Source organism: Schistocerca nitens, chromosome 4 (genome assembly GCF_023898315.1).
Source record: "Schistocerca nitens isolate TAMUIC-IGC-003100 chromosome 4, iqSchNite1.1, whole genome shotgun sequence".
Lineage (NCBI taxonomy): Eukaryota > Metazoa > Arthropoda > Insecta > Orthoptera > Acrididae > Schistocerca > Schistocerca nitens.
The window spans coordinates 871,685,649-871,701,699 of NC_064617.1; the positions used below are offsets into that span (position 1 = coordinate 871,685,649).

The following is a 16,051-nucleotide window of genomic DNA, read 5'->3' on the forward strand; positions in this document are numbered from 1 at the left end:
ATGTAGATAGTTTTAGACCTATTTCTACGCCATCAGTGTTTGCTAAACTTATTAAAAAGGTTGTTTATGTAAGGATAATTGATCACTTTATATCACACGATTTGCTATGAAATGTACAGTTCAGCTTTAGAAGTCGTTTAACAACTGAAAATGCTATATCCTCTTTTCTCTGTGAGGTACTGGATGGCTTAAACAAAAGGTTTCGAACGCTAGGCATATTTTTTCATTTAACTAAGCGTTTGATTGCGTTGATAAAAAAAAAATTTCTCCGGAAGTTGACCCATTACAGAATATGGGGAGTAGCTAGCAATTGGTTCACCTCTTACTTTAGCAACAGGCAGCAAAAGGTCATTATTCACATTGTTGATAACGGCTGTGATGTGGGACCTGAGTGGGGTACTGTCAAGTGGGGGGTGCCCCAGGGATCAGTGTTGGGGCCGCTCCTGTTCCTTATTTATATAAATGATATGCCCTTCTAGTATTACGAGTAACTGTAAAATATTTCTGTTTCCTGATGACATTAGCTTGGTAGTAAAGGATGTTGTATGCATCATTGGCTCGGTTTGAAATAATGCAGTTCATAAGTTCATGGTTTTTAGAAAATAAACTAATGCTAAATCACATTAAGACTCGGTTTTCACAGTTTCTAACACACAATTCAACAAAACCGGACTTTTAATTTCACAGAACAGGCATATGATTAGTGAAAGTAAACAGTTAAAATTTCTAGGTGTTCAGATAGATAGAAAACTGTCGTGGAAATCCCACGTTCAGGATCTTGTTCAAAGACTTGGTGCTGCCATTGTTACTATTCGAATGGTATCTGAAGTGAGTGATCGTTCGACACGAAAATTAGTCTACTTTGCTTATATTTATTCGCTTATGTTGTATGGTATTATATATTGGGATAACTCTTCCCATTCTAAAAGGATATTTTTGGCTCAGAAACAGGCGGTTCAAGCAACAAGTGGTGTAAGTTCACGACATGTTGTCGACCCATCTTCACGAGCCTGGGTATTTTGACATTGGCTTCACAATGTATGTATTCCTTGCTGTCATTTCTTGTTAGCAATATTAGCTTATTCCCAAGAATAAGCAGCTTTCACTCAGTTAATACTCGGCAGAAATCAAACCTGCATTTGGATCGGATGTCCTTAACTCTTGTGCAGAAAGGTGTGCAGTATACTGCTGCTTCCGTTTTCAATAAGCTACCACTCGAATTCAAAAATCGAAGCAGTAATCCACGCGCTTTCAAATCTAAACTGAAGAGTTCCCTTATGGGTCACTCCTCCTGTCGAGGAGTTCCTTGAAAACTTAGGCTGATTCTTGTTGTATTGCTGATTGCGTTTACTTAAACTTATGGAATGAAACTTTTCGAGCTCATAAACATTTTATTTTTATCTGTTATTACTTTTATGTTGTAATTTCATGTACTAACACGTTCCATGACTTTGGGTTTGCTTCTCAATTTGGTCCTACGAACTTGATGTCTAAATAAATAAAATAAATAGATCTTTTCTGGCACTGTTGGCTCCAGATCTTCATGTCAGGGGGTCTGATTCTTGAACCTGAATTCTCACATTTTAGGTTCTCATGGTTCAATTGATCTAAACAATTTCGAATCATGTCGTTGCAGAATTTTTGTTTTTACAATAATTTATTGTCTCATATTTTACTATATCACACTATCTACTACCTCACTCCGCGGTAATAACAATATTCGAAAGGGTTTACAGTTTTTCTTGACAAATTTCTACTAGTTTCTATTCTTATTTTATGAATGAATCCAGAAATAAACATAAGAAACAGTAGTAGGTCGCATAATTAATAATAGAAATTTTAAGTGTGCCAAATATTTCGTAATTTCAAATGTTCCTAAAAAACAATTTTAACAGTACATTCAGAGCTATTACATATCGATTGTAACAACGAAAATAAAGTAACTCCTTTTCATAAATTTTAGCTTGAAATATGACATATTGTGAACAAAATTATATGAAATTTTTCAGTAAAACAGCTGAGATAATACTGATCTTTCCAAAATTCGAAAAATATTATTGGTGTCCACTACTGCTACTGAGTAAAAGTAAGTGCTAGAGGAGGACGTCCCTGGCCCGACCACATGTTACGTATTACGAAATAATATAATTTCACTCACCTGAAGATGGGATTTTAAAATCTCGAAACGGTCGTGATTTGAAAAATTTCGGTACAACTGAAGTGGATCTCTCTAAATTATCACGCATCTCAGTTGCGGATGTATTATAAGCATTTATTTGGTTTTAAGCACATGTAGCTGGTTTCGCCAGCATCATTAAAGTTACAATATTTATTTAGTCAATTTCTTTACTTATGTATGCTATTCGCCACCTTATCTATTCATTTAAAACCGTTAAGGAGTAATTCTGTATTAAATGTATGGGATTTGAAGCGACACGACAGATCTTTCAGACATCACAACGAGTCACGACAACAATTCAGGTCTACAGAGTTCCATACGGGATGCTCACCAGCACGTTCGCCGCTGGAGCCGACTACGTCATCGTCGTCATTATCGTTGTCATCGTCATCGTCTTCGTCGCTGTACCCCAGCAGCAGGTTGGACAGCGTGCCGAGCGGGTTCCAGCCGCCGCCGCTAGAGGCGCTGCTGCCACTGGCGCAGTCCACCCGCACTGAGGAACCAGGAGCTGCTTTCACCGCCTGCACCTGTCAACAAGGGGACAACGTGATTTGTGGTGTCAACGCATTGAAGTTCAACCACACAAACGCTCAGGGAGCCACTTCAGCACGTTACTAGCAGTTTTCAGTCTAGGTCGCTCTGTGTCGCATGTACTCTGCTCACCATTAAAATTATAGCTGCTGGAGGGATAGAGAATAATGAAGTTTCTCTTACTTCCTGTATAAAATATCGTAGGAACAGTACACGATTAAAGCTATAGGTGATTTGGGGGTGTGGAGGGCGCGAAATGTAGTACACAGAACTGCCACCTCTTGCAACAATAACAGGTCTAATAATTGATAATGATTGCGGTTTCATCATCGAGGGGCGGTAATAATCGACCACAGAAGTTCGATGATTTTAACATCGATGTTAGTCACGTGATATATATACTGTAGAATAAGGGGAAAGGATCATATAGATACATCTATTATCATATATATATATATATATATATATATATATATATATATATATATATATATATATCATTATAATACAGCAGTAAGTAGCATTTAACATCCCCTAACTGCTGTAAAAAGAGCATTTTTGATAGTTCTCCCTCGCATTGTTGACAGAAAGCATATCCCGCCTTTCAAGACATCCTCTCAAAAGTTGACCATGTCGCTATGCAGCTCAGACACGTAATATTTTTGTAGCTCTGGATAGCAAGTACTGATGATGTAATTGATTACTTTTAATGGATACAGTTTAATATCTAGATGACAATCTTTTAGATTGAAAGATTTCCATACATTTGAGTATGGTACATCTTTCATAGAGTGTATCCTATCAACAGGGAATGGCATGTCATTTTTATCGTATTTTACTGAGACCGATTACTATAGGAAGTAATCTGTGGGATATTTGTTTTATTTAAGCCTAACTCTTCCTTTGTGATCATCAACCTCCATTTTATAAACACTCCCTGTTTTGCATGAAATCCAGTCTATTAGCTTGGCTGTGGACTAAGGTGAATTTTCTGCTCTCTTCGAGCTTATGAACGGACGAATGAACTGTTGGAATATAGCAGGTGGGGAAATCGAAGAACGAGGAGAGAAATGGTGGTAGAGGACCCCAGCATTCTCTGTCTTGGCATACGTGACTTGGAGCACGTAGGTGGAACGACCATTCCCACCGAATTCGAGGGCGAGTGTTTCCATTGGTTGCTGGAAGTCCGCAGCAGTAGCTTCGAGATCTTTCGCGAAAATTTCTGTTAAAACGGACGCACTTTTGACGCCAGGCGTTTGGGCCATTGTGTTGCGCCTGGAAGCTATGCTTGCGCTTGGCCGGAATGTGCGACAAAACAGTGCGCCCTCTCGGAGATGATGAGGAGCGAACAGGAGTCAGTTGAAGACAGGATGAGCTTCAGTGTGGACGCGTTGGAGACGCTGTTGGCTGGTGGGGACACGCTGTGCACCGAGCGAGGTGGGGCAGTGGTTAGCACACTGGACTCGCGTTCGGCAGAACGGCGATTAAAACCCGCGCCTGGCCATCGTGACTTAGGTTTTCCGTGATTTTCCTAAATCACTTCAGGCAAATGCCATGATGGTTCCTTTGAAAGAGTATGGCCGATTTCCTTCCCCATCCTTCCATATTCCGATGGGACCAATGAGCTCACTGTTGGTCCTCTCCCCACAATCAACCAACACACACACACACTGTGCAGCTGTGTAACCTAAATTCTTTACACTGCCCTGTGCTAAATTGGTCAGTGTGTTAGTTATCTTGGTTCAATAACTCCAACTAAAATCCGTTTATCTCCCGCTCTGCTCTTGTCCCTAGCAAACAGAATAGAATAGAAGTTCATTGTCTTATAACAAACAAATTCAAGTTATTGACTTAATGTAAAGGAGACTCGTCAAAACACAAACACTGTAAGAAATTTTCGTGTAATATCGTTAATATAATATACTGTACTGAATAATTACTTAATTAATTAATCAATTATTATTTTTTCTTAGGCAGTTGCGAAACTTTTAAAAATTAAATGTCATAAGTACTTGTCCCCTTATGCTCAAATTTTCAGGCTACCATTCATGAATTCTTCTATTGAATAGTAACAATCCTGCACCAGTTTCTTATATAACTTTTTTTCCAGTGTTTCGAAATTTATGCTGAGCAGTTCTCTTGTTTTCATTTTGTAATAAATTTTCATACTCATGTACTGTGTAGTTTGAGCATGAAGTTTTAAACTGTGGGTGGGAAGGATGAAATTATTTTGATTTCTGGTGTTTTAACCATGTTGAAAATCATTTGCTACAAATAAATCAGGGTTACTGTGTGCAAAGGTAATCACTCATAGATGTATAATGAGGAAACACTTAATATACTTAGATTTTTTAGGAGTGCGTGACATGATTTTCTTAGCCCTACGTTGTGTATATTTCTAATGATAATTTTCTGAAGTTTTAATGTTCGACGCACATGGTTTGAGCTACCCCAAAATACAATTCTATGCCTTATTACTAACTCGAAGTAGACCTGATATACTACTTTTCTTACGTTCATACTGGTAGCACTCTACAATATCCTCATTGCAAATGTTAATCTATTTAGTTTATTTGCAAGGTACTGTATATGTATGCCCCATGATAGATTTTTATCCAGTAGCATTCCTAGGAATCTTCCTGCAAATACTGGTTTCCGTGACTGATCTGAATATCATTTAATTTTGCTTGTTTTGTTTTAACTGCATTAACTGAGTATTTTTCATATTTGATTTTAACCCTTTTAAATCAAACCACGTATCTAATTTTTCTGAAGTACTTAAAGTTTGGGGAATTTGATCATTACTGTTACTTTCAATGATTACGAAGGTGTCATTCGCAAATAAAACTTAGTGACTCTCAAAATTAAGTGGCAGATCATTTATGTAAAACAGAAACAGAATGGGACCTAAGACAGAACTTCTGGTACTCCTTGTGAAATGGTTTTCCATTTTGAAGTTCCTCACTCCACTGATATACCCACGCTCTGTCTTTGGTTGGTTAGGTAGTACTTAAAACATTCTAATATAGTGCTCCTAATTCCATGATTTTCCATTTTACATAGTTAACCAAATTGTAAATTGTCAGCCCTACGAACCTCTGTGTAAGAGTTATAGTAACTTTCTCTCTTCTTCTGTGCCCTCAGTAACGCCTCTCTCTTTTGCAGCATGTTAGATCACGCACAAATTTATAAAATCCCATGTTCCCATATAGGCATCCCCTACGCTGATCACTTCGTCTGCTATGTTATTGTCAAGTCTTCGTTTCGTAAGGGACCATAGAATTTAAGGACATTGCTTGTTACGCAATTCAAGTTTTCTTCATGTAAAAGTAACTGTTAATAACACCAAAGATTTGAATGTAATCTTTTACTTCAAGCCCCCCACCCCAGGTCATTTTCAGATGCATCACGCAATAGATTAAGAAATATGTGACGTACTGATAAACATTGTATTTGTCTCCATAAGGCCATACAGTGCTGCTTATTTCCATTGCGTTACGTTAAAGAAGTTGTTTTACTTGTTTTCAGGGCAGAAATTCCTCCTACTTTAGCTAACCAAACTGGCCACTGCACTTGTGATTTACGGCACTATCATCAGTGGATGTATGAAAAGAAAAACAGAAATCAGTGATTATGGGTATTACTGTCACATTTTTCCTTATTTTCAGCCAGAAGAACAGATTAAGATCACTAGTTTACCACCAGATCACTCCACACTACAGCCAGCACCTTATAAGGTAATGACTGAAGTGTGATGCTAGGCTCGTTTCTTTTCCAGTTTGCAAATTATTAGTCGCTTCCGTCATTTTGTATTGTTCATGCAGCAAATGTAATTCCGCTTCCCTCTTTTCCTGTAATGTGTCAACTTGTTGTCCATCTCACAGACTGTCCTTTCAACAGCTGCATGCTAATTCTTGATGGTTTTGATTGAGTTTCAGCGTGCTAAAGCATCTCGAAAGCGTATGTTCTTGGGTCTAGGATAGGGCAACATTGATTTGACTAGTACGGTGTGTTCAAAAAGTCTCTCCGCAGTGCAGTATGTTAGCCTCGCGTGCCGTATGCCGCAGTGAATATACTGAAATCAAGCTCAGTGAAATACAAGTCATTAATTTATTGCATATTCATTTTTACTTGCAAATCACATTAAGTGTTGAAAGTGTCCCCCCTGTTGTTGAATACACAATTCAATTCGTCTAATCATGTTTCCAAACACAAGCTGTAACATTTTTTCTGTAACAGAAGCAGTGAAAGTGGATATTGCGGTTTTCAATTCATCGATGGATTTTGGACGGTTTTTATACACAGTTGGTTTCGCTGCAGCCCAGAACAAAAAGTCAGGTGGTGTTAGGTCATGCGGTCGTGGAGGCGAAAGTCCCTGTGAAATCTGCGATCACCAAAACCATCAGCAAGCAGTGACATTGAAACGCAAGCTGTATGCGCGGTTGCACCATCTTGTTAAAAATAACCGTTCAGTATTGAAATTAACCCAAGTTGTCCTATGAATGGGTACAGAATATCATTGCAGTACCGTTGTGCGTTTGTTCCGCTGAAAAATATGGGACCCACAATCCGACGTCTAGAAATTGCAATCCAAACTCCTATTGTTCCTCATGAATACACAATGGATTTGCAGTACTCCACATAGGAGAATTTTGCGAGTTCATGTACCCAGATAAATGAAACCACGCTTCATCAGTGAAAAACGTTTCATTAAGAATATCCCTTCCCTTTTGTTGAACAAATTTTTGAACCATTGACAATAATGCAGTCTCTTGCCATGATCAGTGTTTTCAGTTCTTGCACGACAGTCACTTTGTATGGGAAAAGTTCTAATTTTTTCCTTACAGCTGTGTAGGCCGTTCCGACACTAGCGATTTCCTGGCGAGTTTTCTTACTGACTTGTTCGGACTCATGGACATTTTATTGGAGATATCGAGTGGTTTATCCTTAGACAAAACGCTAGGACGACCACGTCTCGGTGCATCTGTCATGAAACCGTACTTCGAAATTTGTTAATCAGATATCGCACAGTATCGCGATGTGGGAGTTGTCTATGGGAAAACTGAATTAAATGTTTGACGAAATGAAACTGTGTATTTACCGCCAGCTTTGAACACTTGTTCGACTAAAAGCACACATTCTTCAATGGTTAGTTTTTTAACAGTGACAGAAACGAAACAAACGAACAAAGGAACTAAACTTAACGTTCACGTCAACACGTAACGACACACACCAACGATACTACTGACGCAGGCTGAGATAAACGAAACAGTTGAATGTTGGGAGCGTCCACTTGAAGGGAAGTAGCCCTGGCAGGCGAACAATCATACGGCACGCGCGGCTAACAATCATACGGCACTGAGGAGAGACTTTTTGAACACCCCGTATATTAACACCTTCATTTGGTAGTATGCGCTTTTTCATTTCATTTATGAATCAGCGAAACTCAGCTTGCCATTTTCTCACATGATGTACTGAGAACTACGGATGAAGGGCAACAGGCGGATTCCATATTTCTAGATTTCTGAAAAGCATTTGACACGCTGCCCCATTGCAGGATGTTGACGAAAGTACGAGCATATGGAAAAAGTTCACCTAGATGTGAGTGGCACGAGGGCTTCTTAAAGAATAGAACGCAGTATGTTGTCCTCGACGGCGAGTTTTCATCAGAGACAAGGGTATCGTCAGGAGTGACCCAGGGAACTGTGATAGGACAACTGTTGTTCTCCAAGTACATTAATGATTTGGCGGACAGGGTGGGCAGCAATCTGTGGTTGTAAGATGACGATGTCGTGATGTACGGTAAGGTTTCGAAGTTGAGTGACTGTAGGAAGGTAGAGGACGACTCAGATAAAATTTACAGTTTGTGTGATGAATGGCAGCTAGTCTTAAATGTGAAAAAATGTACGTTAATACGGATAAGTAGGAAGATGAAACCACTAATGTCTGGATACAGTATTACTAGTGATCAATTCTTCTCGGGTTATCAGCCGAGTTGTGGCGTCGTTTTGTCGCAACGTTTCAATGAGTTTCGTACGCATCATCTTCTGGCGAAGTGTCGGGATGCTGTGTTTTGCATATCTGCTATATAGATATGCAGAACACAGCATCCCGACACTTCGCCAGAAGATGATGGGTACGAAACTCATTGAAACGTTGCGACAAAACGACGCCACCACTCAGCTGATAACCCGAGAAGAATTCGTCAGTGGAATACGCCGAGAAAGACTGCAATCACAAATATTACTAGTGTCCTGCTTGACACAGTCACGTCGTTAATATAACTGGACGTAACGCTGCAAAGCGATATGAGGTGGAACGAGCAAGTGAGGACTGTGGCATGGAAGGCGAATGGTCGACTTCAGTTTATTGGGAAAATTTTAGGGAAGAGTGTTTCACCGGTAAATGAGACTGCATATAGGACGCTTGTGCGATCTATTCTTGAGTACCGCTAGCATGTTTGGGATGCGTACCAGATCAGATTGAAGGAAGACATCGAAGCAATTCAGAGAAGGGCTGCTAGATTTGTTACCATTAGTTTCGAATAATACGTAAGTGTTACGGAGATGCTTCGGGAACTCAAATGGAAATCCCTGAAGGGAAGACGAAGCTCTTTTCACGGAACGCTATTGATAAAAGATAATCGGCATTTGAAGCTGACTGCCGAACAATTCTACTGCCATCAACATACGTTGCGCATAAGGGTACGAGAAATTAGTGCTCATTGTTGTTGTGATCTTCATTCTAGAGACTGGTTTGATGCAGCTCTCCATGCTACTCTATCCTGTGCAAGTCTCTTCATCTCCGAATAACTACTGCAATTTACATCCTTCTGAATCTGCTTACTGTATACATCTCTTGGTCTCCCTCTACGACTTTTACTCTCCACGCTTCCCTCCAGTACTAAATTGGTGATCCCCTACTGCCTCAAAACGTGTCCTATCAACCGATCCCTTCTTCTAGTCGAGTTGTGCCACAAGTTCCTCTTCTCCCCAGTTCTTTTCAGTACCTCCTCGCTAGTTACCTGATATACCCATGAGGATGGGCCATAGTGCTCATACAGAGGGATAAAAATAGTCGTTTTTTCCCTCGATCTATTTTCGAGTGGAACAGGAAAGGAGATGAGAAGCTGTGGTACAGGGTACCCCGCAGGGTGGCTTGCGGAGTATCTATGTAGATGTAGACTAGTCTGTTTTGCTTGCAAGCCAGATATTTTGAAATTCAACGTACTTGTTATTGTGATTACTTTACTGCTTGCAACGCGCTTTTCTATGGTTGTCTGCTGATGATACTGTGGTGTGCAGTAAGGTGTCCAAGTTGAGTGACTCTAGGAAGAAATAAAACGACTCAGCCAAAATTTCCATTTGGTGTGATAGATGACAGCAAGCCCTAAATGTGAAAAAATGTAAGTTAATGCGGATGATTAGGAAGATCAGACCTGTAATGTTCGGATACAGTATTACTAGTGTTTTGCTTGACACAATAAAGTCGTTTAAATATCTGGGCGAAACTCTGTAAAGAGATATGAAGTGAAACGAGCATGAGAGATCTGTGGCCGGCCAGTGTGACCGAGCGGTTCTAGGCGCTGCAGTCTGGAACCGCGAGACCGCTACGGTCGCAGGTTCGAATCCTGCCTCGGGCAAGGATGTGTGTGACGTCCTTAGGTTAGTTAGGTTTAAGTTGTTCTAAGTTCTAGGGGACTGATGACCTCAGAAGTTAAGTCGCATAGTGCTCAGAGCCATTTGAACCATTTTTGTGAGAACTGTGGTATGGAAGGCGAATGGTCGACTTCGGTTTATTGGGAGAGGTTTTGGAAAGAGTGGTTCACCTGTAAAGGAGACCACATATTGGACGCTGGTGCGACTTATTCTTGAGTACTACTCCAGTGTTTGGGATCCGTACCAGGTTGGATTGAAACAAAACGTCGAAGACCCTGTCCGCCAAATCATTTATGTATGTAGAGAGCAACAGCGGTTCTGTCACTCTTCCCTGGGGCACTCCTGACGGTAAGAGATGAACACTCGCCGCCGAGGATAACATACTTGGTTCTGTTATTTAACAAGTCTTCGAGCCACTCACATATCTGTGATCTTATTCCATATGCTCGTACCTTCTTTAACAGCCTGCAATGGGGCACCGTGTCAAATGCTGTTCAGAAATCTAAAAATATGGAATCTGTCTGTTGCCCCTCATCCATAGTTCTCAGCATATAATGTGAGAAAAAGGCAAGCTTAGTTTTGTACTAGCGATGCTTTTTAAAACCATGCTGATTCGTTGACATAAGCTTCTCAGTTTCAAGGAATTTTGTTGTATTGCAACTAAGAATATGTTCATGGATTCTGCAGCAAACAGAAGTAACGGATATCGGTCTGTAATTTTGTGGGTCGTTCTTTTACCCTTCATATATACCGGAGTCACCTGCGCTTTTTTCTAGTTGCTTGGGTCATTGGGCTGGGCAAGTGATTCGCGGTAAAGGCAAGCTGCGTAAGGGGCCAATGCCGTAGAGTAATCTTTGTAAAATCGAACTGAGGTTCGATCCGGATCTGGCGGTTTATTTGCTTCCAAATCTTTCACTTGTTTCCCTACGCCATACGTTTCCTCAGTTATGTGGCACAGGACTTCTATGCTCATACCATGCGATTCCCGTAGATTAAGTGCCAAGTAGTTATTCAGTTATATGTTCCATAGGTCATCTGAACGATTCTTTTACCGAAATCATGTGGAAATCAGTCCTGTTAACATCAATGAACACATGGTTTTTTTAGTCCTGCTTATGAAACTAGACGTAAAAACTTTCTTGTTTTTTATTTTTTTATTTTACTGGCTACGAGTTTTTAAGTAGAAATCGAGCAACAGAGCAGAAGGACTAGGGCAGGAGAAATGATTTGAAGTTAGATTTAGGACTTGCTTTGCTATCTTTCAGATATTTTTCGTTACTGCTCAAATGATGAAACATTCTTGTGGTTGCATATTGAACGTCTGTCTGAGTCACCTTCAGCTTTAATAAAGGGTAATAAAAGCCATTTTTTCTCTCTAGTTTTCTCGGTACGGGCATCATCGTTACGACGTTACTGGGCACTATGCACTGAAGATTGAATAGTTTGGATCGAGACCCCCACGTGCCATGGCACGACTATATATATATATATATATATATATATATATATATATATATATGTTATACTCGACACTCAGCTTAATTGAGCGGCCCAGAGATGTGGCTAGTATCAATGTTTGGCTACGTTTTTAGTCATAGGGTGCTAGCTCACACCTGCCGTAAACTCAATTTTCAACCTGAAATAAAAATATAAAAAAACAATGTAGGCAGGTATTGTGGTGATGTTTAAAAAATATTGAGTAATTCCCGTTCATTTATGATTTGAAGAAGTAATTTATTTCTATTTTTCCACGAGCAGTCTTCAGTATATTGAGTAAACACTTAAAATGCAGTCTGAGGGGCTTTTTCGTAAGGGCGGCCATTAATAACTGATGCTAGAACACTTCACTATAAAATTCATATGTCGCGATCACGGCACTCGACAGTCTGTTCACAGTTCACAAAATACACTGTTGTCTGCTGTACTAAACCACTATATTGTGAACTTGATCGTTTTCGAACGTCGTTACATACAACCCAATAGTACCCCCAGATTCGTGGCACGTCCGGCTCTTAGCGTCGCTCAAACATCACTGTCCTCAAAGATGGCCGCCCTATGGACCCTCGAAACGACTGCCTAACTCAAAACAATTTTTGACAAAAAAAAATTACGAATATTCTGAAACTAAGCACATATGATACATTGAAAACTATGGAAATTTTCAGGGCAATAACAGTCAAAAGTCCAATTTTTTGTATCTGCCACCGTTTTTTCGCAAATAATGTTAGTGTGGCGTGATTTTGCTTCTCCCAGATTTGTGATAGTAAATGTAAATAAAGAAATGGTTCAAATGGCTCTGAGCACTATGGGACTTAACATCTGTGATCATCAGTCCCCTAGAACTTAGAACTACTTAAACCTAACTGACCTAAGGACATCACACACATCCATGCCCGAGGCAGGATTCGAACCTGCGACCGTAGCAGTCTCGCAGTTCCGGACTGAGCGCCTAGAACCGCGAGACCACCGCGGCGCAAATAAACAAATAAAAAAACTAATTGCTCATCTACCTCTTTAATCATTAGAATGCTGCCACTAGTTTCCTCTCTTTACATTTGTTTATTACCAAAAACACAGTTTCTCTCAGACGAAACCCATATTCCGACCTGTCATTAAAAAATGGTACAGATTCTGCTAAATCGGCTATGATTGCTCGATGCAGCTCTACTAGCCGCATCCGTAGACACTTTGTTCATATTAATCAGCCAAAGCATTGCCGAAATATTAGCTTTTGAGCTTTCATAAATTTACAATTCTTAAGACAAAAAAAACTTTTAAATTATTATATATTTTTGTGGCGCGTCTAGAAAATTTAGCTTTACATAATTTTCTGTTCATGAGTGCCAACTCGCACTCCGTGTCACTCTTAGTTTTGCTTTTATCAATTTTTCTCTGGCACATAAATTCCGAAGCGCAAAACATGGCCAAATGCGCCCCTCCCAAGGTTCTGCTCGCGTTTTTGCAAGGCTACACAAACGCTAGCGGCTCGCCACGGCCCCGTAGTAGCCGCCTGCTCTGCGGCAGAAAACTGCCGCTCTTATCACCCGCCACAGTTTGTACGCTCACAGTGTTCTGCTCGAAATGTGATGTATTATTTTTGACAAATTTCACTAGCATATATATAGGGTGGTCAGAAACAGGCTGAAAAGCTTGTAAGGGTGTTGTAGGTGTACGTTGTGTTGAGAAATAATTGTTAAGAAAAAAATTGCGAACCGTTGCGTGGTTTTAGGGTTAGTTAGCATTGGAGTTAGCCAGTCAGGCCGTTGCACGTGCAAATTCCAGCGGCCCGCCAGACGGTGTCACCGAACGTTTTGTTCTTCGTTTGTTTTCCTAAAACCAAACAAGAGAGCGACATAAAAACTGGACATTGAACGGTAGTAAGGATCGAACCCGAGCCAAAGGCTGAGCAGTCTCGTGCGTGATCATCTACAGTATGAGAACAACCAACACTAATTGCATTTGGCGGGCCGCTCGAATTTGTGTCTGATTGACTAACTTTAATCCTAATTAACTCCGGAAACGGCGCAACGTATCTTAATTTTTTCTTAACAATTATTTCTCAGCACGACTTGCTCTGCAATACCCTTACTGTTTCTGACCATTCTATATGTATTGTGATGGTGCAGTTAAAATACCCAATCCCTTAAACAGGTACGTAGATGGCGACTGCAGACGAAGACCATATAATTTATTATTCTTACTGATAGCTTTTTTACAGTCAATACTCTCCTAAGTAATGAGTTACACCATAAAATTATTCCTTAAGACGTTATTGAGTGGAAATGCGCAGAATATGTCAGGTGGTCGATTCGTTTGTTTCCAAAATTAGCAGTTATACGAAGAGCAAAATAAGCCGAACTTAATTGTTTGAGAATCTCAGTAATATGCTTCTTCCAATTCATGTTTTCATCAATACATACACCTAAAACTGTGGAGCATTCTACACTCCTGGAAATGGAAAAAAAGAACACATTGACACCGGTGTGTCAGACCCACCATACTTGCTCCGGACACTGCGAGAGGGCTGTACAAGCAATGATCACACGCACTGCACAGCGGACACACCAGGAACCGCGGTGTTGGCCGTCGAATGGCGCTAGCTGCGCAGCATTTGTGCATCGCCGCCGTCAGTGTCAGCCAGTTTGCCGTGGCATACGGAGCTCCATCGCAGTCTTTAACACTGGTAGCATGCCGCGACAGCGTGGACGTGAACCGGATGTGCAGTTGACGGACTTTGAGCGAGGGCGTATAGTGGGCATGCGGGAGGCCGGGTGGACGTACCGCCGAATTGCTCAACACGTGGGGCGTGAGGTCTCCACAGTACATCGATGTTGTCGCCAGTGGTCGGCGGAAGGTGCACGTGCCCGTCGACCTGGGACCGGACCGCAGCGACGCACGGATGCACGCCAAGACCGTAGGATCCTACGCAGTGCCGTAGGGGACCGCACCGCCACTTCCCAGCAAATTAGGGACACTGTTGCTCCTGGGGTATCGGCGAGGACCATTCGCAACCGTCTCCATGAAGCTGGGCTACGGTCCCGCACACCGTTAGGCCGTCTTCCGCTCACGCCCCAACATCGTGCAGCCCGCCTCCAGTGGTGTCGCGACAGGCGTGAATGGAGGGACGAATGGAGACGTGTCGTCTTCAGCGATGAGAGTCGCTTCTGCCTTGGTGCCAATGATGGTCGTATGCGTGTTTGGCGCCGTGCAGGTGAGCGCCACAATCAGGACTGCATACGACCGAGGCACACAGGGCCAACACCCGGCATCATGGTGTGGGGAGCGATCTCCTACACTGGCCGTACACCACTGGTGATCGTCGAGGGGACACTGAATAGTGCACGGTACATCCAAACCGTCATCGAACCCATCGTTCTACCATTCCTAGACCGGCAAGGGAACTTGCTGTTCCAACAGGACAATGCACGTCTGCATGTATCCCGTGCCACCCAACGTGCTCTAGAAGGTGTAAGTCAACTACCCTGGCCAGCTAGATCTCCGGATCTGTCCCCCATTGAGCATGTGTGGGACTGGATGAAGCGTCGTCTCACGCGGTCTGCACGTCCAGCACGAACGCTGGTCCAACTGAGGCGCCAGGTGGAAATGGCATGGCAAGCCGTTCCACAGGACTACATCCAGCATCTCTACGATCGTCTCCATGGGAGAATAGCAGCCTGCATTGCTGCGAAAGGTGGATATACACTGTACTAGTGCCGACATTGTGCATGCTCTGTTGCCTGTGTCTATGTGCCTGTGGTTCTGTCAGTGTGATCATGTGATGTATCTGACCCCAGGAATGTGTCAATAAAGTTTCCCCTTACTGGGACAATGAATTCACGGTGTTCTTATTTCAATTTCCAGGAGTGTATTCTATCCCTTGACACCTACTCATGCGCTATGTCAATTGCATGTATGACTGTAATTTGCTGTACATAACTGAATATAGTCTGCTTTTTTCAAAATTTATGGAGAGTCTATTTTCATAGAAATACTTCATAATTATTTGGAAAACATCGTTTACCATCTCTTCTGTTGCTTTGTCTATAATGGAATTTGTTATAACACTAGTATTGCACGCAACAATTAACAGTTCTGGTTATTGTATGTTAAGTGGAAGGTCATTCACATGTATAAGGAATAAGAGTGCTCCAAAAATTGAACCTTGTGGGACCTCGCTTTGAGA

The 16,051-nt window shown here is 41.5% G+C and overlaps 1 protein-coding gene across 1 annotated transcript in view; it reads right to left on the reverse strand.

Moving 5' to 3' along the window:
- LOC126253358 (uncharacterized) overlaps nt 1-16,051 on the reverse strand; it is a 214,097-nt gene that overhangs the window by 121,291 nt on the left and 76,755 nt on the right. The window contains exon 2 of the mRNA XM_049954631.1: nt 2,511-2,706. Within this exon, the coding sequence (XP_049810588.1) occupies nt 2,511-2,706 (196 nt within the window). The remainder of the gene's footprint in view (nt 1-2,510; nt 2,707-16,051) is intronic.